The sequence below is a fragment of the Pimephales promelas genome, chromosome 25, assembly GCF_988280905.1.
Source record: "Pimephales promelas chromosome 25, fPimPro1.hap1.1, whole genome shotgun sequence".
NCBI classification, from domain to species: domain Eukaryota; kingdom Metazoa; phylum Chordata; class Actinopteri; order Cypriniformes; family Leuciscidae; genus Pimephales; species Pimephales promelas.
The window spans coordinates 16462115-16484608 of record NC_142793.1 but is presented as its reverse complement, the minus strand read 5'-3'; the positions used below and the strand labels follow the sequence as shown (position 1 = coordinate 16484608).

Here is a 22494-nt window from a genome sequence, read left to right as displayed (position 1 = left end):
GAAACCATTTAGTTTTATCTACTGCAAAAAAACAACTTGCATTTGCCAAAGATAGAAAACTTTGGTCACTTGGTGCGTTTGCCGTGTGACCCCTATAAATTAAATATACAGTATACTTGGGGTTTTCCCTTAAATGGTATGTTCACCCAAAAATGAAAACTCTGTCAGTAATTACTTACCCTAATGTTGTCCCAACCCCGTAAGACTTTCATTCATCTTCGGAACACAAATTAAGATATTTTTGAAGAAATCTGAGAGCTGGCTCACTCAATTCAACACTTGACAAGCTATAATCCCGGTTATGGGCGTTTCGTTGCTGACAGTCTCTGCCTACGGTTTACCAATAACAACTGACTGGGTCATTTGACCAATTGCCGCAGATTCGCGTCACTCAAAGGAGGTGTTTATGAAAATGAATCGTCGAACAAATCATTTGGGAATCGTTGAGCAAATCAGTTAAAAATAAATGCATATTATAAGACAAATAAAGTGTTTTTTTATCCTTGCATGCACGTTAAACTGTTTTTGGGAACTCCTAAAACAAAAATAGGAACATTTCAAATGCTATGATAGGGGCTCTTTATTATAACCCTCCAATGCATAGTAAAGGCCCTTTAGGTGACATTGAGATGATATATAATCTTTCTGTCTCCAAAAAATCACCAATTGCCTCCTGTGAAGTGTCTCCTACTGTGACAGCTACCATAGCGCCTGTCCTCGAACGTTGACTGTTTGTCCGAGTGGAGGGGGCCTGGCTTAGCCATAGGTCAATTGCAATCTGATTGTTTATTTAGTATATGCGGAATCGGAATATGCTAATTAGCCCCGCCTCCACTCACTCATACCAGCTCACAGATTCACTCAGCCAATTTACTTAAGTAAATAAGTAAGCGCTGCACAATGGTATCGCTCTTTACAACGTCGGACACATAACGGTAATTAATATGATTAGCCTTTTGCTTGACTATGTTATCAAACAGCTAACCATGTTTCCATTCGCATCTCGGTCTGCCTTTTACAAACATCAGAAACGTTTTAAACAACTCAGAACGTCAGTGGAGAAAGGCAAGGCTTATAGTTCATCATAACATCGTAATATACATCATACACCCGCGATATTGCTAAATCAAATCAACAAAAATATATACCGGGATACCCTGGCATCTTTCGAGACTCCCCTGCTACAGTAGTTCACTGTTAATGATATGCTAATAAAGCCCACCGGCACGTTGACGTGATTGGTTACAAGGTAGTCTGTGACGTCAGAAACACCAGCGATTTGACGATTTCAAACCGCTTTTTCTCCACTGCAGTTTTAAGGAAAAAATATCAGCAATGGTGTTGACTTATGAATTTGCACATGGTTTGTCTTGAAGCACATTAAAACCACCACATAGACATATAAACCCACAGGGGGGACCATATTTTTCCCCACTAGAAAAACTACCAAAACTATCAACATCCTAAGGATAACCAAGAATGTATGAGCTAAAACGCACAGAATCTACCAATTTACACCGAGCATCTGGGAACTAGGATGATAATGATCATCTCCCAGGGTGTTTTTCACACCCAGTTGACTGAATGCCGTGTCTTTACTGATTCTCAGCTGAAGGAGAAGAGGTGTGGAACGAGGGATCCATTAGAGGGAAAGGAAACAGCAGTCAAGGCTTCCATGCGCTGATGATTTATGTGTTCAATATGAGGGCAAGGTGCATTTTTCTCCATTTTAGCGCTTTAGCCCTGACACTCGGAGCAAGGGGATGCAGGAGGCCGTAAAAGTGTTTGGTTTGGACTCAGAATGACAAGATGTTAGTCACAGACAACCTCTGAAAGAAGCACAGCAGCTTCCTGTCAAAACAGGATGCGAGAAATTTTAGGCATCAATTGAAATCAAAGAAAACTCTAATTTGAAAACTGAATGAATACACTGTAAAAATATATTGTTGGTTCAACTTAAAAAAGTAAGTAACCTGGTTGCCTGAAAATTTTAAGTTCGTTGAAATGGAAAAAGTGAGTTAATACAATAAAGGACAATGATTTAATCATCAGAAACTCAAAATTATATGTTATCTGTACTAAATAAATTATTTAAGTTGATTTGACAAAAGAAAAAAAAATATGATTACTGAAACAAAAAAAAGTATAATTTAAGTTGTCTATGGTGGCAAATTTAGAATACAAAAACATGCATTTAAAAAATCAAAACATTATAATATGTCAATCAAAACATTATAATATGTGATGGTCTTCTGCAGTCTTAAAGGCATATAAACCTTGGTCTCAAAGCATTGAGATGTCATAACATGGTGATTTGCACAGTGATCATCATCTAGGGCTGTTTTGTCCCACATACTGTGCGTTGCGGTTTTGAAACGAGGGCCGTTACCGGGTCTCTCTCAGCTGAAACAACAGCTTGGTATTCTTGACTTAAATTACAGTGAGACTGTCAGAAAATAGGGGTAATTTTGTGTTATTAGACTGTCATGCTTCCTCTTTATTTGCTAATTAGCCTATTGAATTGTAGCTCCAGAGCATGGACTGCAATCCTGGTTAAAAAAACAATGCATCCCAGTGAATCACCCATTATCTGCATTCACAAATTGAAAAACAAATGTATAGCCTATAGTGAGATATTCTAAGTAAATGTTGATCACATCTAGAACTACATAATAGCTGTCTTCTTTTTTCCTTTTTTTTAAAGCTAGGCTTCCACTTCTGTTTCTTTTTACTAGCGTTTAATGCATTTGTCCCATGATGCAGAACCTTGCTGACGTTTGAATGCAACACCACAAAAGACCTGCCAGTTGCATCAGTTTTCGTCTGCTGCTTTAATGAGGTTCGGTGGGTTGTTTTTGTACGGAAAATTTCAAATGTGCACAAGGGAGCCAAAATGCCACAGAAACAACTCTTGGTGTTTCTATAAACATGGGATTATCATCCACATCCTTTTTCCTCCCAACCAAAATTAACTAAACATGATAGATGAGTAAGACGCTGTGTTTTATTTTCACATCCATCTGCCAAAATAAACTTTCTCACGTATTGGATAAGTCCAGCTGTGGACCCGGCAGACAGAGTTTTCAGAATGTAATCGGAAAGCCCTGTTTGACACCGTGACAATCAGCCAACATGATTTTCAGTCCTTCCAACCAACCAGTTTCCAAATGTTCTCAGAGTGAACCTTATAGCAATAACCTAATAGTACATTGTTTTTACAGAATCGGTGGTACAAGTTTTCGTACAATCTGCTTATGTCGCAATGACGGTTCAGTTTAAGGGGGTGAGGTGTGGACTTTCATGCTAAAAATCTTATGATTTTGTACAAAACAAAACAAAATTGTATTTGAAAATGACACTTGCACTTGAGTTAAGAATACAAATGAAAGGTATATGGCTCTCTTATGTTTTTGTCCTAATTAATTCTCCCTAATTTGCCCACTGTCTCTCTACCTGTACAGTATTCAGACAGATAGATCTTATCTAAACGACTGTCTCTGGAGATAGACACGGATGATGTCTTTATTCAACCCTGAAACAGTATGTTACCGTGACCCCTGTAAGCTAGGGACACAGCTAAGGACACAGATCTAGCACTTCACAGCAAAACACTGTAAATCAACACCGCTCTATATTTCTCTTGTCAGACTGAGGTAAAGTGTTAACAGAGTATGACTTTTCTCACATAGATACAACTGGAACTCATATACAGTAGCATGTTGGTCAAATGTAAAGAGACTGGGCGCTGCTTACAGCTGGTATTAAAATGCCTTTTGGTTGATCGAATCCCAAGTGGACGACGCTAAATACAGGTGTAAAGGGGGTCTAAAACGTTTTGAGTTTGTCCAGTCAAGAGCACTTCCAGAGGTAGTCGCAAACGCATTCGACTGAATTGCTTTCAAAGTGTAAACGCTCATGTGGTTGAATACGTTCAAACAGCCGCAAAAGGCTAACCTACTGACCTAACGCGCAAACATTATGGGAAGCGAGCTAGCCAGATTTTTCCGGCTGAAGACCCAAGTTTGGTTTGAAGACGAAAAATGTACCAAGCACAATGTTCTCTCCCCATTTCTGATTTTTTAACATGCACTCGCCACGTTGAGGCTACGAGAGCAGAAACGAAGTGAAGTGATCTATTAATATATATTATATGTGTGTGTGTGTGTGTAGCAGTGTTGTTATTGTTAAATAAAATATTTTAAAGGAATAAAGCTGAAATAAAAGCACTAAACTAAAAAAAAAAATCATTTAAACTTGTTTTTCATATATTTCACTTTCTAGCAATATACAGAGAGAGCAAAAGAGAATGAAGAGAGAAAGAAAGCCAGAATTACAGGTTTAAGACCTCATTTTAGGCCTTAATTTACCAATTCTCCATTGCCCACTTGAGTTTTTCCCGTTCCCGCTTTCCCTGTGGTTACATCTAGTGTAAGCAGTTTTTGTCCAGTAAGTGTTATTAGCACTGTGTCAAGAAAACCGATCACTCAGCTCCCTGCCGGGCCACACTGGCAAAATCCGCCACATCGAGTTTAAAGTGACTTGAGAACAGAGGGGGATGGGGCACACCGGTCGTGAACACCAGAACGGCGGAGCACAGAGGTCGCAGAGATACAGAACTTGTCCAGATCCCTGTGGACAGCCATGACGGAGGCTTGATTGCCCTGTCACATGATTCCAGTTCGAGACCTAATGAGAAACATGCTTGGAATCGCCAGTGACCTGTGACTGCTGCTGCTGCTGAGTGAAAAGGCAGTTTACAATAATGCAAGTCAAGGCACCATGACCATGATGTCTTTGAGAGGGTGGAAATGATGTAGGAGGGTGCAGTCAGCTGTCAAAACGTTCACACGGATCCATGAAAACGGCTAGAAACGGTGTATTATGATGCCAGGTCAGTAGTTGGCGATGTTACTTTGTTAGGAAACTACAGTACGCTCCAATAGACTGAACACGTATTACGCGTGTACGTCATAGCTTTCACAGTTTAGACGGAGACAATAAGGCTGTCATTTTCAAAAACGTGAAACCGTTTAAAAAAAACCCCGCCATTGTCATGTAAATGAACAGTTTTTCAGTTTTTAGTTGAAAATTACCATTTAGTTTGTGCCAAAAGCAGTCACACACTTCACAAGAGAGAGATTTATGGGAACAAAAATGAGTCAGCACATGTAATTAAACAAGGAGGATTCATTAACATGAATACTAATTGTTCAGCTCTCATTTCTACCTAACCTTTTGACTTTCATTTTTCAGAATCGAATAAAACTAGGTAATTCAGAGTCAGACGAAGCACACTGGAGACATATTGAACATAAGGCAGACTTTTCTGTTAGTACCGGACAAAGCCACAAAGCATTTTTATAGTACAACTGAAAGCCATATAATTAGATTCAGCAAAGGTTAATGAGCATTTTTCAGTGCACAATATTATTATTTTTTAAATATAGGCCTACTCAAAAAAACAAAAAAAAATTCCTTAATTAAAACGAGCTTAAGCAACACAAATGCTAAACATTTTGTCCAAACTTAATTTGATTGTGTTGAATCTACTTAAATATGTAACATTTAAGTTTACTTAATCTGTTTGTGTTGGATTACATGAATGATTTGTGTTGCATTAACTGAAACTGGGCTGTGCTTGTTAGTTCCCAGCACTTTCAGATTGATAAAGCATGTATATCTTATAAATTAAGATGCTAACAAGTGCTAACTTATACTAGAAATGTATTATGTGACATTAAACTACATTTTATTGTATTGGATGAATGAATATTATGAATTTAAATACCTGAATCATACCAGGGAGCCTTTTTAAATTCACTGACAACATTAATTTAAGCTGTGCCCAACCATAGTAAATAAGTTGAATTAACCTTAGTACATTAAGTTGACTCAACGCAAGTACATTCAGTTGGAATAACAGAATTGCATAATGCTGAAATAAAACAAGTTAATTACGTGGAAACCCTTTCCATGATTTTTTTTTATGTTCATTCAAAGAGTTATTTTTTGTTACACGTTACTAAAAGTACTTACAATAGTAATAACCGTAAACTATGCATAATTACAAGTAACTTACCTTAAACCAAACCCTAACCGTAACTATATAATTTACTTGTAGTTAATCAATGTTACTATGTAACTACGTCACCTTACAAATAAGGTGTAATCAAAAATAAATATTGCCCCAATGGCTACAAATGTATAAAGCCCTGTTAACGTCCAAGGGAACGGAGATCTATAAGTCAGCCAGGGAAAAGTTTTTGATTGCCTGGTGAAAAACTCAGTGTGGGGGCTCAAAATATGTGCAAGATAAGACGAGACAAGGACAAGAATAGCACAACACATTCAGACTCACAAAAGCCTGACAGTAGAGCAGGTTGCAACTGGTCATGAGGTGGTGAGCCTAAAACACACTCACACACTATCCCACTGGCAGTCACAGTCGATAGATGGACCGAGAGATAGATGAAGAGGTAAGAAAATGTAGTGACAGATGGAGAGAAAATGTGTGTGGGCAGGGGACAGCCAGCCGCAGGGACATGCAGTGAATCTATTGTTTCCTAAAGGTGAGAGAGAGAGCGAGAGAATAAGAGAGAAAGCAAGACAGAATAAGAGGATGGGAGAGAGGCTGAGAAACGACATTCACTGGCCATGAAAGACACAATACATTCAGCTATCAGGCTCATTGTGAAATCCTCCCTTTCACAATAGTATTAAAAGAGAGACAGCACCAAAAGAGACATGGCTCTTTTATTTAACCCCTCAAAGAAGAGGAGACGCAGAGAAAATGGAAAATGTGACAGAATTACAGTCACAGAAAATAGCCCCCCGCTGAAAATCGATTCACACTTAACAATCAGCCAGGTAAGGCAGAGACGGCTGTCATGCTGTATCATTCAGTTGAGAAGAAGAAGATATTTGGTAGCATGATGCATCATGGGAGTGGAAAAGTGGATCTGCAAGTCTTTCTAAACTACTTCATCTTCACAAGCTCTCTCTACTAAGATCAAATGACACACAGCGCCCCCTATTGGGAACGAGATGCAATTTCAGATTCATCAAGGAAAAGAATTACTACTGATCAGTTTTTTTAAAATAATAGTATGTGAAACAGATTGAAATATATCAAAAAAGTTTAAGATAGTAGTATGCTACACTGTTGCTATGTGCATGTCGTTGAGTGCTGACCCGTTTACATCTCAGAAAATAAATATATAATATATAAATATATTATACAGTATATTAAATATATAATTTTGCATTTTATTCCAATTTTGTACAAAGATGTTGTTGCATACTGTACTATAGCACATAGTAAGTCAAACTGGGTTTACATGAATACAAATAAATTGCATACCAGTGTTGGTATTGTTGACTAAAACTAAAATCAATAAATATAATTCACTAATTTAATTAAATCTGAAAGAAAATAAAGAAATAAGATAATTTGTTTTAACTTAACTAAATTAAAAATGAACAGAAAATAAATAAGTGCTCTCATTTGGGTACTAAAACTATAAAATGAAATATATCAAGTCAGTGACTAAAATATCAACTTCACATCATTTCTTTTAGTAGGATGAAAATAATCTTATTTAAATTGTGATCAAATTATACAGAAAGCGATCAAATAACAATCTTTCCACACAGCGCGAGTTTATCTGGACAGATCGTTATGAAATCAATGACACACGTTACACTGCACAACAAAGCTCCTACTGTATTTACATCATCGTGTTTGCATTGGTGAAAGCATTAGAGAGAGCAGAAACTGTGTTACAATGATAAGATCTTCATTCTCGTGATCAACAGACTGTCCTCTGCTTGCTCAATGCTCATCACGGCAATATTTTATGTGATGGGAATAGATCTAAATACTTCAAAAACTTCTCAAGATTTGGTATCTCAATAGCTGTAATAGTAAAAACGTATAATAGCTGTAGTAAACGTATTTGAGAGAGTGTCACATGTAATATGTAGCTATTTCATATACAAGCATGTTAGCCAATCGCAGCAGTGGGCGGTTACACTGAATCCCACAAGAGACACGCCCCTTCAAACAGAGCGTTCAAATCAGAAACTAAAATCAGGCTAGGAAAAATGCCTTTTATTACTAAATTATGACTATTTTTAATTTAAAAAACATACTAACATTATAAGGGCAACCCAGGAAACATTATAAAATAATAAAATAACCACATGTCAGGGGACCTTTAAGATTTTATAAGTCTGTCTTATTTTATAAGTCCGTTTCAGTCCGATGATGATGAAGATTCAGATAGAAGTGTTTTTATTAACACAAAGTAAACTCAGCTGATCCGCAACGATGTGAGATGGCATGCAAGCACAAACACACCATCAATACCGGACCATGAACGTGAACTAAACAGGAACTTAAATACACAGAGATAATGAACTGAATTTAGACAGTTGTGCTTTGTTAATGAATGTCCAAGAACACTGACAAGTGATGGGAAACTAGCACAAAGGAAACGGGTACAGTAACAGAGGAGATATGAAAATGAATAAAGCTAAACTGACATTATGCAACTGGCCCCAGAAAACAAAAGTGGCCTATACGGTGTACACTGCTGTGTCTCCATTATTGTAGAATAATCATACTTAAATGTGCATTGCTTCTGGTGGAAACAGATAAAGAGAAAACAGCACACTGTGCATCTATAGCTGTCAGACTGCTGATCTTGCACTAGTGTTGCATACGGCATGTTGAGAACCTGACACTTCCCTAGCGCTCATTTGCATAAGGCACAGACGTGGCCAGTCAGTAACGGGCATTCATTTGGGCTCCGTTGCACCTTTGTATATAACTGGTGTTCTGCACTTTAATATTGATTTAGGTTTCACGTGGTTGCTGTGACGTGCGTAATGCTGCATGAGCAAAGATTTGTGTAAATTATTTAGCTGATAAAACTGCATTCTGAAGATTCCAGGCGATTCGATCCCAGAGAACGAAAAGAACTAGTCAAAATCATCTTCTAAGAGCAAACAAAAACACATCTAATCAAATGCAAAGAAATCATTCCCCACAGGACACAAAAGCAATTCCTAAATCATGAAAAAGGTTGTCAATCAGAATAAGAAAATTCAGCTCAGGGAACAGTGTGTGCATATTTTTATCATTTGAAAACATTTTCCCCCCCTCTAGTTCCTCTCTCCGCCTCCCTCAATGTCATTTCTCTACCTCATTCCCTTTCTCAGGCCCTCATTTTGCCCTTCAACAATTTAATCAGAGCCATAGCTCTGCCAGGTATATTGAGCTATAATTATAGCCTTGCCTTCTTATTAGTAGATGAGACTTTGATAATGAGCCCTCGGAGAGAATCCAAATGGAATTGCTCCTGGCCAAACAAGGCATCTATACGAGCTTGGCGCTCGTGTTGCCCGTGTAAAAACGAGGAGATTACGGTTTAGATCTATGGAGATATGGACATGTTAGAATGGAGATCAACTGCTTCATTAATTCAAGATTTGTTCCATTTCCGTCCCACTAATGAGACATTCTACCGCCCTGACTCAACCAAGTGCACTTACTCGTGCTCAAATCCAAAATGCTGCTTCATTAAGTTTGATTCACAAACATTCAGCGGCTTTTCTTAGGCATTGGCATTCATTGTCTCAGCTGGCAACTCACTTTTTTGAGCCTAACTCTAGAAAATGACTCACCCAGAACACCTACAGTCCTGGACAACGTCTATGGAGAGCAATGTTTAACTACACATATAATATGCTTGTTATCTGGTAGATCTCACTTTTTATTCAGATGAATTTTTTTGGGATTATGTGGATTTGAACTACAACTTTGGAATAGACAATGCACTGCACCACTAGTGGCCAAAAACGGATTTGCAATGTTCGTCTGCTGGCTAGACGGGGCGGGGCATAGCACCAAATGTGTGGATTTAGGGGTGGAGCTAATTGCTTTTTGACCACTAAAATGTTAATTAGGGGTGTAACGATATCCTTCATGTCAGTATTTGATACACATCACAACACTGAACTCACAATACGGTATTATTGCGATACTCCAAGACATCTGGTAAAAGGTTAACAAAAAATGTACTGTTGATTAAAATGCAAAATTTGGTATTACATAAATGTAATGTACAGTGGTGACACCAGAAAAAAAATATTCATGATTCTTAAGCTGAAAATACAGTTATTTTAAACGAAGATGCTTGACTCTCGTCACTGACTAGATATTTAAAATAACGTAAAATAAATAAAAAAATAAATAAAATAAAAATAACTTTTTACGGGTACTGTAACCCAAGACATTTGGCATTATCAGGAGGACCCATAAATATTGCCAGATTGCATTATTATACATTATATATAGCAGTTTAATGTAGTTCTGACACAAAGACGCGTTTCACTGTGTACGTATACATTTTTTATCGTATTGGCGTTTCGTCCACACGGATCCGGCGTTTTGGGAGAGTGAAACCGCTATTTTTTGAAACCGGGTCCCGAAGTGGATAAATGTGAAAACAACACCCTTGCGGTTTCGTGTGTACAGCCAATCCGTATATTTTGTGAAACGATGATGTCATCATTTCACGTGTCGGCTTCGTCACACGCCATCTTCGTCGTTTTCTTCTTGGTTCGTATACAGCGCGCAAGGTTATGCGCATGCTCAAAGACTTCTTCTCTGTGTATAGTGTATCTATAGTGTGGCAGAATTACAGCGCCCCATACTGGTCTGGCATATATACTACACCGTTTTCAGTCGGTTTCAGTGGTTTTGTGTGCACGCAGATATTTCTTGAGACGACGTCGGGAAAAAAAAAACAGATAGGGAACACACCGGCTTCATGTGGACGTGGCCTAAAACTCTGAAAACTTGAAAAAATGACAGAAACAGAAATTTAGTTTTAGGTGAATTATACATACTGTCAGTCACTATCAATGGTACATATTGTTGCATTTTTGTATTGCTATATGATATATTTTTACATCCTTAATGTTCATGTTAATGTATTATTGCTTTGCAAATGCCACTAATGAGCGCAACAATAGTTCACCAAAAAGAAATAGGATATTTCTACATCAAACACCTTGACCAATAGTGAGGCACGTTGTCACACTATAAAAAGTAAGTTGTTTTATATAAAAAATATACTTTAAAAAACAGTTATTAAATGTAATACTAAGCTGTGAATTTCAGGTATTGCAGCATAGCGTAGTTTGCTCATCTCTGGGTGGTAGCAATGTTGTATTCAGTATATTTATAGAATGGTTGTCAAGCACACAGTTCAATATTGCAAAGAACACAAAGAACTTTGAAAGAGGGAGTTGCAGTAGCCTTCTGTCTTACTGAGAAGGCGTTCGGGTGGCAAGGGTCATTGTTCTTAGTCTACAAAGAGCTGGCGTCGGGCAGCTGAAACGTACAGTAGATTCACCCTCCCCATCTATTAATTACTCAGGCATTCATCCAGTAAGCTCCTTATCTCACACAGTTGCCACCAGGGCTGTGCATCAGAGCCTGCCTGGGGTGGCATTAGCCTCACTGCTGGATTGTGACTGTCTAGTCCTTGAGTTTGTCATATTATTGCTCGCGAGATAGTTTATGCTTGCTTGCTGTTGAGCAATCCAGGAACGGTAGGCCTATAACATTAATCTATTTAGAAATGACTTCATGTTAAATATTGATATTAAGCAGTACCACAGTTTTTTTTAACATCGATAACAATAAGAAATGTTTCTTGAGCAGCAAATCTGCTTATTAGAATGATTTCTGAAGGATCATGTGACAGTGAAGACTGCGAGTAATGATGCTGAAAATAAAGCTTTGCATCACAAGAATAAATTACATTTTAAAATACATGATTCTCATGGAAAACATTTTTTAATTGTATTTTTTTTAATCAAATAAATGCAGCCTTTGTGAGCATAAGAGGCTAATATAAGAGGAACTTTTAGTGTAGGCTAATGACATTTAGCATACTTTATTATAACTCTTCATTTTCTAAATATCCCATGGTTTCTAGATGTGGCGATGAAATGAAATCCTTCCTACGGGTTATTTTAAGGTTATATAACACAAGTCACATGCTCTAAACGCAAAATCTAAAATTGATTTTTCCATATCCCATTGCAGCTCAGTGGAGATGCATTTTTTAGAAAAAGCTCATTAGGAAATATAGATTCTGAAGTGAATATATTATAGGCATCTAAAAAAGCTCAATGATTATTAAGAGCTGTTATAAACCACAGGGACCACAACACAGAACGAGCATTTGCTGTTGTGGTTTAACCAGTGTAAAGAGTTTCTGCGATGCAGGAAGTACAAGGGCTGTGCAAAAATTAAGCCGCTTGAGATAAATATGCAAATATCCTCCTGGCATATTTAAAATGTAAACATCTTCAGATAATACCACAGCTTCGCCTACCTACATTCCCTGTTATCCACGAGCCACATGACGCCTCGGGGACCCACGTTTTTTTTTTTAATCATTTTTCACTTTCCCAAACTTGTTAAAAATGCATGCTTGCATTTGCATTATGTCACTTTATGGCTTTCTTAAATGAGAATCACTTTAGCTTTAACCATATTTAGTTCACTTAAGCTGCATTTTCTCTCTTTCTCTCTCTCCCTCACTGGAAATGTAAATCCTCCGAGTGGCTGATACCCTCCACTCTGATCATTTGCTGAGTGCTGTGCAATTCCCATTTGTTTGCCTTTCAGTGATTGCACATTAATTACTGAAAGAGGCGATTAAACATCTCTTATTACACCAGGCCTCCCAGGCAGTCCACACGAGCTGAGCCAGCAGAGCTCAAAGGGCTCCAAACGCATATTTACATCCTTGACAGCAGTGCAAGAAGCCCAAGCCTCCAGTAAAGTTGCTGCTCTGGCTCTAAGGCCAAACATCATGTGACTAGCCAAAGGATCAGTAAGGACGAGAAAGATGATGCGACAATCACTGTAAATTGCATTAGGGTCAATGACATACAGTATAAGACCACAATAATGACCAATATTTTCAAAGATTTAGTTCATGGAAATCTACTCTTTGTATTGACGTTGGTTTAATATGGTTTTGAAAAACATGTATACCATTTTCATAAACTATTAAAAGGAACAATTCACCCAAAAAAAATGCAAATTATTCCATAATTAACTCACCGTCAAGCCATCCTGGGTGTATAGAACAGTTTAGAGGTCACCCTTCCGCCGGAAGTCGACTCTCTCGCGAACGTCCATTGCCAGGATCTAGTGATTATAGTTTATAAAGTTTTAAATATGGATATTTTCTTACAAAAACCCATCGCTTTGCCTAACAAAGCATATCCCACTGGAGTCGTATGAATTATGATACTGCTTTCTCGATTTGAGAAAGCTAAACTTCTAAAACGTGTCTCTATAGAGTGCTGATGTTACAACATCACTTTGTAGGCCAAAACGCGGAAATGAGTTAGCATTTTAGCACTTCCGGTTCCTTCGAGCTAAAGTCTATGGGTTTTTTTGATTGTTTTTTTGCTAAATCGCCTGAAATAAGGTCTGTGGTGATCAAAGCCTCTAAATATTTTCACGTTTTGATCTATGACATAGAACACACAGTTAAACCTGTTTGTGATTTTTAAACTTTATTGTGTCTGCTTGTGTACAGTAACTGGTGTGTTTTATGTCATAGATCAAAACGTGAAAATATTTCGAGGCTTTGTTCACCACAGACCTTATTTTAGGCGATTTAGCAAAAACCCAGTCAAAAATCCCATAGACTTTAGACCAAGGGAACAGGAAGCGCTAAAATGCTAACTCACTTCCGCGTTTTGGCCTATAAAGTGTCATGATAACATCGCCAATAGTAGACCTTGCGTTACAGGTCAGTGTAATGGGGAAAAAATCCAGAAAATAAAATGGAAAAGTAGCGTAGGGGAATAGAAAAACGTGTTCTGTTATGAACAGCTTCACCCATATGCATTAAGCTTTGTATCTTTGGAAACCCAGTACTGTTTTTGAATGGTCAAGGTTTATTCCATATTCCATGAGTTGTCTTACATACAAGCACCCCTTGGTTATTTTCTGTCTTTTCTCGGTCAAGAGGGCACCTAATTCAAAAATTATTTTACATTTCGACTACATATATGATCCACTTTCAATAAAGATGAAGATGTTGAAATGGGTGAAATGCTCCTCATTGCTTTCAAAAAGGTTTTATATTTTTACTATACACTGTAGTGAATTGCTGTAAAAATTACAATTACATTACACGGTGTAAAAATACACTATTATTTTACAGCAGGCTGGCTGTTTTCTAATACAGCTGTAAACTGCAATGCATTCTGGGGTTGCGCGGCGAGTAATTAAGTTACATAATTTTTATTTGTGTGAACTATCCCTTTAAGGACAAGCGGCAGCTTTTTAAAATTAATACCGATATATTTTTTGGCCATATCGCCCACCCCATACAAACTGCACTTTTAATGTTAAGTTAGGCTATGCTTGAATAACTTACATTAATAGGGGGAAAATCGTTCGCTAGTCTGAAATGTTTTTTGACAATATTATATTGCCGTTCGAAAGTACAAAAGTGCCCTCATTCACCCTATTTTACCGACGATAATAATAATTTAAGTTAGTTGAATTGTAAATGCCAAAGAACACTGGTAACGTTATTCTAAAACTGGTATTCTGGCTAGCAAAAATGAATATCACTCTTTGTAGTTAGTCATAATGGAAGTCGTTCCGCGAATTATGACCAAAAATCCATTTACTTTATGTAGCTTCACCTGCAGTAATTAGTCTATAAGGTGAACAGTAATTAGCGCTTTAAATGCAACCAGACATTTGGGAGAGACAGAAGCTCCGTCCCTGCAGTGATTGATGTAAGGTTATAATCGTTAACGAAAACTAACGAAAAAACGAAAACTAGATGGGAAAAAACATTGTCGTTAACTGAAATAAAAATAAAAACGAGCCATTACGAAAAAACTATAACTAACTAAAACTGTAATGTGTGTTTGCAAAACTAACTAAAATAAAATAAAATTATAGAGCAAATGTCCTTAGTTTTCGTCTTTAACACTATTTAAAACACGCAGTGTATTCGTTGCATTTCATTTCCCTGTAACGCTCTCTTTCCTCCGTCTCTCTCTCAAATGCACGCACACACACAGCCCCTCCCCTCCGTGCAATGCACACCGCGTCTCTATGAAAACGAGGGTTCGATCAATGTTAAAAGCAAGTTCGCGAAAGGTTGGTATCTCATGATGAACATTTTACACAATCACACATTAAAAGGTGGTGTAAAAATATGTTAAATTCTTAATACAATTCTGTAAGTGTGTTAATGTCAACCCGAGAAGCGATTGAGCCTTCGTTAGAAAGTTACTGACTTAGTTGCAATTTTGAGGTAAAATGCTGCTGGGCAGTGGGCATGGCCGTGGCTAACCAGTCCGGACCTCGGCAATTTTTTTTTACATTCAAAAATGGAATGGCATGATTGAATGATTATGTAAATGATTAATTAGCCATGTTTAGACCACCTGTGTGTTTGCAATTCATGTTGCAGCGAGAAGCTAGCGCAGTGAAGGGGGCTTGAGAACGCATTGTGAATGAGGGCGTTAGTGTAGCCTCTGTGTTGCCAGATCCACCTAATCGAATGGTGCGGTAATTTTCTGGATCTGTTTTTCGGATTTTTTTGTGACACTTTAGGAAGTTATTATAGTGGAAAGTTGCATGTTAGTGTTAGTGATATATTAATCGTATTTCCAAAACACAAGCTTTGAAGTAATTTCGAATTGTTATTATATTATTTGCTTGTTTTTCGTATCAATATCTGGCAACATTTTACTGTCTGCGTTAATAAAAAAAGCTTATAGACAAACTGCAATTGCATAAGGCAACCACACCAAACGCAATGATCATTGTGATTATCTGTAAAAACAATAGCATAATACAGATCTGTATGTTACAGAATAAAATTTGCCAAAATAACCTTACTGGCCAGCTGGAAGACAGCTCATGCTTTGTTAACGTTTCACATAGTCATCATAAATGCAATAATTAAAGTAGTGTTTCTCAACTAGCAATCTATTCAACTAGCAATTTATTTAGACCTACTTTTATTCTGTTTCTTTGCACAAAACTCTCCAGAAAGTGCCATTTAATAGTTAATATATATATATATATATATATATATATATATATATATATATATATATATATATATATATATATATATATATATATATATATATATGGTAAATTCCTTTAAAAAATCCCTTCATGTCCATGGGGAAATGTGGGTCCAATAGCCTAACCATTATTATATTACTAATTATTGTGAGGTAATTATTAATCATTATTACCTCACTAATTTTCAGACCCTGGTTGCGGCCTTGCTGCTTGGTTGTCGGTGTCAAAACTCTATAAGCTTTGATTCAAATATTAAATAATGTTATGTCATTATTTTACTCTTACACTGACTGTTTGCTGCTTCAGTCCAGATTAGTGTTGTATAGGGTAAATTTAGTACAAGGTGTGGAAATTGTAAAGCTGTGGGATTTTTTTATAGAAGATATCTAGATTGTTACGGTAAAGGATTTTCACATTGTAGGCTTCATTTTATGTACTGGTTTTAATGTTGAATAGATATTTCTAAAATTGTATGATGTTTTTGTTGAGTTATTATTACACAATTCTTTTTCTGACCTTTTTCAACCTTGCCCCTGACAAATAACCCAAACTACAAAAAAAGACTAAAACTAACACTAAAACTAATAAAAACTAAACTAAAACTAAGCATTTTCAAAAAATAGAAACTAAACTAAACTAGCAAACCCACTTTTAAAACTAATTAAAACTAAACTGAATTTGAAAACAAAAATTCAAAACGAAATAAAAATAAAAACTAATGAAAAATGCAAAACTATAATAACCTTGGATGTGACTCATGTGGCTTTGAAAGGCTTTGCTGTCACAGATAAAGGGGCAGAGACGAGAGCGAAGTGGACAGGCCGCTTTTACCCTCCGGCAGCCTCTTGCGTCGTTAGAGAAACTCACCTCAGCCAGGCTGACAGCCACCCCACCCCGCCCGGCCAGTCCACGAGTTAGCCGATGAAAGACACCTTGGCAAGGTAGATGGATCCCCTTGAGGGACGGGGAGAGAAACAAGGGACCGCACATAAACATCCAAAGCAGGGCAAGATAGAAAATACGTCTCGAAATGTGCTTAAACTAGAGTCAGAGGACATAATGGATTTTACAAAGTGAATAAAAGCCGCTCCATCAACGCCAGAAATAATTTTGTGGCGGAGGAGGATTTGGTTGAAGTGAAATAGAAAGGTAGTGCTGCCCTCTACTGGACAGGAAATGAAAAGCTAGCTAAGCAAAGCTAGGCTAGCATGGACACCATTGTTTATAAACTTTAAAAATGCTAAAATGGACAATAAAGCAGTTAGTAAAACATGACACACAATATAAAGTCTTTTAAAATCATTTTTAAATGATCAAATGTCGTTTTTATTAGATTTGATTCCGTGTGTAACCCACAAAAATGAGTCCTTCAGTGTTAAACCATTATATAATGATGGTTATTTTACACTATGCTAAATAAAATAATCAAGAAGAAAGAAAATAACAAGTAGAACGTTTAAACCGAATTATTTTTACAGAAACGAATGAAAATATACAGTACTGTCAAATATGGAGTTATTTAGTGTCATATAAGTAGGAAAAGAAGTCAACATCTTATTATTATGATGATGTACACATTATGAATATTACACAATTTTCCCACATAGGTTCACAAGAAGGCTTTTTTTTTTTTTTTTTTTTTCTACATTTGAAGCACAATATTTTACATTGGTAACAATTTTTAGCCGAATGTCCTCAGTTGTTGGCCAAAAAAAGGTGATTCAATTGATATAAAAATATTAAAAGAAAAAACTTTAAAAAGGAACAATTACATGATCGATATTTGCACATCCCCTGCACCACCGAAGTTAAACAGAAAGGACAACGTTCATTTCAACACAAATCATACAGTAGTGGCATTTGTAATAATGTAATAATTTACACGACACATTGTGTAATTTTCATAACCCGATTATGTTAATCTTATTTCATTTTGCAAATAGCTTTAAAAAAAAAAAGGTTTGTAAAATACATTGCCAGGTAGCATGTATTTAATGGGATGCTTCTGTTGTGTATGATTCTTTTTACAATAGATTTCCGTCATATAACTGCCCAAATAAAATATGGGACTTGCTTGACATACAAAGCCCTTATGATTCATATGTCCAGACTACATGCATTAGACTCATTCTCTTAAGAACACATGCCCAATGTTACTTCTGCAACACCGTACTTGCTTAATTATGGCAATTTTATATCATATTAGGGTATTATGCTACAGTTTTCATTTGATTTCATGGGATCAATATATTCTAAATCAGATTTAAAAAGTCAATTTTGGTGATTGCTGCATATTTTATCTCATAAATATCTCTGTTTTGGTACCTTTCATAAGGCAATAAAATATGTAGTTTTTGTTACTCTTTCAGTACTTACAAAAACGCTACTAAAAATATGAATCCCTCCATCCGTTCATCATTTACCAATCTCTTTATCCACTAAACCTTTATGGCTATCTTCCCATGTCACACGTAAACTCTCAAAACATGATTCATGTCTTTCATGAAAGCTTTTGCATCGTGAAACACTTTAATACAGCATAAGCTATGGATTTTTGAGAAAAAAGAAAAAGCATATACTATTTTTTGCATCGTGACTACAGTAGACACAGTACAGTATGTAACATCCCTCCAAATGTTTGATTTCTTTTATATCATTCATCGTCATCATTGTTGTTTTTTTTAACACAAGCCATACGGAGTGCTCAAAAAGAATCGCCTGCAATAACCGTTTCTTAAAAAAAATGCATGAATGAGAGCAAAAGACACAGATAGGCATCGATGAAGCAAGGAAAGCCGGAGACGGAGAAAAAAAAAAAGTTTTCATTTTTCGTTATTAGTAACTTGGGTGTTTAAAATACACTTAAAACCACCTGCATAAGATACAACACTTCTTAATTTGAAAAAGCTTTAAGAAAAACACAGTTTTGGCCAGTGAGGAAAAACCTGTTGCTTATTCAGCGTGGTTGTTGTGGTTATTTACCCTCACTGCAGACGTTGATTAATAATGGGTGCTGCATCTCACATAGGCTGGCAGGTGAGTTTGTGGCTTATGGGTCTGGGTGGCGTCGTGGTTGGTTGGGGCTGCTGAATCCAAAATTTCAGATTAGACGACGATTCTTTTTGGTGGTACACAACCTGAAAGATACAATCACATGGCTTCTTTAAAAAAACAGTTCACCCTCATGTTGTTAAAAATTTGTACATAATTTATTGTTTACACATAGATTTCAGAAGTGTTACCCTTCACTGTGAAGATCTAAGCATATTTAGACATATTATGTATGCAAACATATTTTTTTCGCAACTGCGCAAGAGATCACTTCCGGCACTTTTCGGCTCTTGCGCAGACCAAATCGCCTGTGCCTTCAGATCACTTGGACGTGGCTGTGGTTACAAGAGGTAAAAACGGTAGAAATACTGTTCGTTTTCTCACACAAACCACTCGTTTCGTGTCTTAGGCTATCAATGTGTACTTACATGTATGAGTCATTAAATCATGTTTAATTTTGACTTCTCTGTGCATGCTCTTTGAGGTGGTGACCATAGACCTCCATTATATGACTGATAGACAAGAACGGTTTGACCTAAAAATATCAAAATTGAAAATGCTGTGGAAACAAAGACACCTACATCTTGGATGCCCTTGAGGTAAGCTAAAACATATCAAAAATTAATTTCAAAGTGAACTATCCCTTTAATTTATTTTTTAAAATGTATAATCAGTGTAATAATAATGTAAATGGATAGTAATCTAAAACTCCAATATACTGTACCCCTTTAAATATCAGTGACTGCTCAACATCAGAAATGACTCCAGTTCAGCAGATGGTCTCCAGGTGACACTGGTTCTGTAAGAAAAAAAAAAAAAAGACATTTAAATTTATGATGACACAGCAGAGACAATTTAGATGAATAAAGGTTCTTTGTGGATAATAACAAAATGTGAGTGTAATTGGGTCACAATACCAGATGTGTTAGGAGTCGTCGGGTAGGGTTAGTCACGCTGGCGGTACTTTATATAGAAACAGAGCTTGCCTTTACCGTGTCATTCCACTGATGTGGAAGGTCCTCTGGCTCTGGAGGGTAGGACATCCAAGATGGGCTCCGGTAGGAGGACGGTGGTGACAGGACAAAATAGTCAGAGTAGCCGGGACGGTTGGCAGATATGGCATATACTGCTGTCATTGGGTTTCCTGTTTGAAAAACCCAAAATATGATGTGATTTCTTGTTTTCATTTGTCTTTAGTGTGTTATGTAGCTGTTACAAAGCTCAAAGTGTCAGAGATATTCTTTGTAAAAGCCACGCCTTCCGAACATGCTTCATTCAAACGCCTCCACAAATCTACGTCAGTGTTTGTGGGAAGAGTTTTATAACATCGCCCAAATGTACACGCAAAGAACAGAGGCGTGACTTTTATTCTCTGTATTATTGTTGCCGTCGGCGCCGCCATGTCGTGGAGACGCTGTCTTTTTCGTGACTACTTTGGTGGTTACTCTTCCAAAAGAGGACACAATTAGAAAACAGTGCTTGTGCTTTATTTACAACACTGTTCCAGAACAGTACAACTATAATCTTTGTCTGTGTGCTGCGCATTTTCCAGAACCTGGACATTCTTCCAACAGTTCAGGTTTAGATTCAGGCTCGAATTGATAAGGTAGTACGACATTATCACCTGTCAATAATGCTTTGGGAGCTGATGTTCCAAATATGGTAAGGGGCGTGACATATCCGTTACTTGCTTAACCATTGGGGGAGTGTCGTTCACACCCCTGGTCTGAATCTCATTAATATTGATAGGCCATTACCATAAACCGTCATACGTCATACAAAGTATAAATTAATGTTGTGTTTTATGTAAAGGATTAGGCAGAATAATTTTTACATCATTTTGAAGCCAGAATTCGAAGCAACAACATCCATTAGTCAAAAGTCTTGTGGACACATATTTAGTATGTGTTTTGTGGTCTTACTTTAGCAACTTTCATTTAAAAAAAAAATATAATCATGCATAAACAATATTCTCTCAAAAATACAAACATGTACATACATGTTGACCATATATTATGGTAGCCCTATCTGTGCTATATAGAGTGAATTTACACCTTTGCCATTAACATGTTTATAAATAACTGAAAAAAGCACTGATGTCAGTGCATGTCAAAACATCCCAAGGACCCCAAATAGCCCTTGGTCCCCAGGGGGTTAAGGTTTTTGGGCCAATCACAATGCAGTGGATCGCTGGCCAATCAGTTTTTAAAAATCGGCGCGTTTAAGAAAGGCGGGGCATAGAGGCACAACAATAATGTACAGTATGTATAAAATAATGACTTTTTGAACCAAAAACCACGTAAACACATTACATTAAACCAAATACACAAAATAATGTTCTTTTTAGAACCATCATATGACCCATTTAACCAGCGTTTCCCGAACGCACTGACCTGAGTAGCTTGTCATAGACTCGTCGACAGTAACAGCAGGGAAAGGAGCTCGGTTGATTGGCAGATAGGGGGTGCCATTGTGCTGACTCATCTCAGAGGCCTCAGACACTTGAGGCTTCAAACTCATGTCTGGTGTGGAGCTGCAATAAGAGATGAAGAAGTCTTGTTATACTGTTCTCAAACCACCAGGGGGCAACGCTGGCCAGCATCGCCTCAGAGCCGCATGACAAACCTCAATGCAGTCAACAGGACTGACAACCATGCAAAGCACCCTTAATGCATGCCAGCCACAGAATCTCAGAGGAAAAAAAAGCTCCTCAATACAGTTCGCAATGTGATGCTGTAATGCTATGTGCTATCGCTCAGAAAAAGAAATGTCCAAAAAAGATTGTCGTGTAAGGCTGTACGCTCTATTATACACTCGCTGTACCCTTTATTATCAGTTAAACCTTATCTTCCCCTAAAGGGCAATATGACAGTTAATAGGTGAATCAATGCATATAAAAAAGAAATCAATAAATTAAGGTAAATCAGCTAAAACTGATTAACATGTGGATAATATCAAATAAAGTATTTGATTTTGATAAAAAAAAAATGAATACATTAAACAAAATATATTATAATTTATTAATAAAAACTTAAACCATTTTTATTTAATTAATCTAAATTAATTCATCACATTTTTCTAATGATTATTGACTGTCACATTTGGTCTTACATAAAAGGATGCATAGAAATGTACCTTTTAGGTGTAGATATAATACTAAACCACAGGAAAACTACAACAAAACAAAAGGCATGATCCAAATATGAGCATGAATGTGTTTTATATATAATATTAAGCAGCTGGAGTTATGGCTGCTACCAAATTTAGCTTTGCCATCA

General features: G+C 36.9%; 1 protein-coding gene across 4 annotated transcripts in view; it reads right to left on the bottom strand.

The window, feature by feature from the left end:
- Window positions 1-17449: 17449 nt before the first annotated feature.
- Window positions 17450-22494, bottom strand: part of kiaa1549la (KIAA1549-like a) — a 50377-nt gene continuing 45332 nt past the window's right edge. For 3 of the 4 annotated variants that reach the window (XM_039648070.2, XM_039648071.2, XM_039648073.2), the window contains 4 exons: window positions 21610-21749; window positions 20203-20360; window positions 19941-20015; window positions 17450-19302 (listed from right to left, as the gene is read on the bottom strand). In XM_039648070.2, the coding sequence (XP_039504004.2) occupies window positions 19986-20015; window positions 20203-20360; window positions 21610-21749 (328 nt within the window). In that variant the 3' untranslated portion in view covers window positions 17450-19302; window positions 19941-19985. The remainder of the gene's footprint in view (window positions 19303-19940; window positions 20016-20202; window positions 20361-21609; window positions 21750-22494) is intronic. The other variant, XM_039648072.2, reaches the window with a different exon arrangement.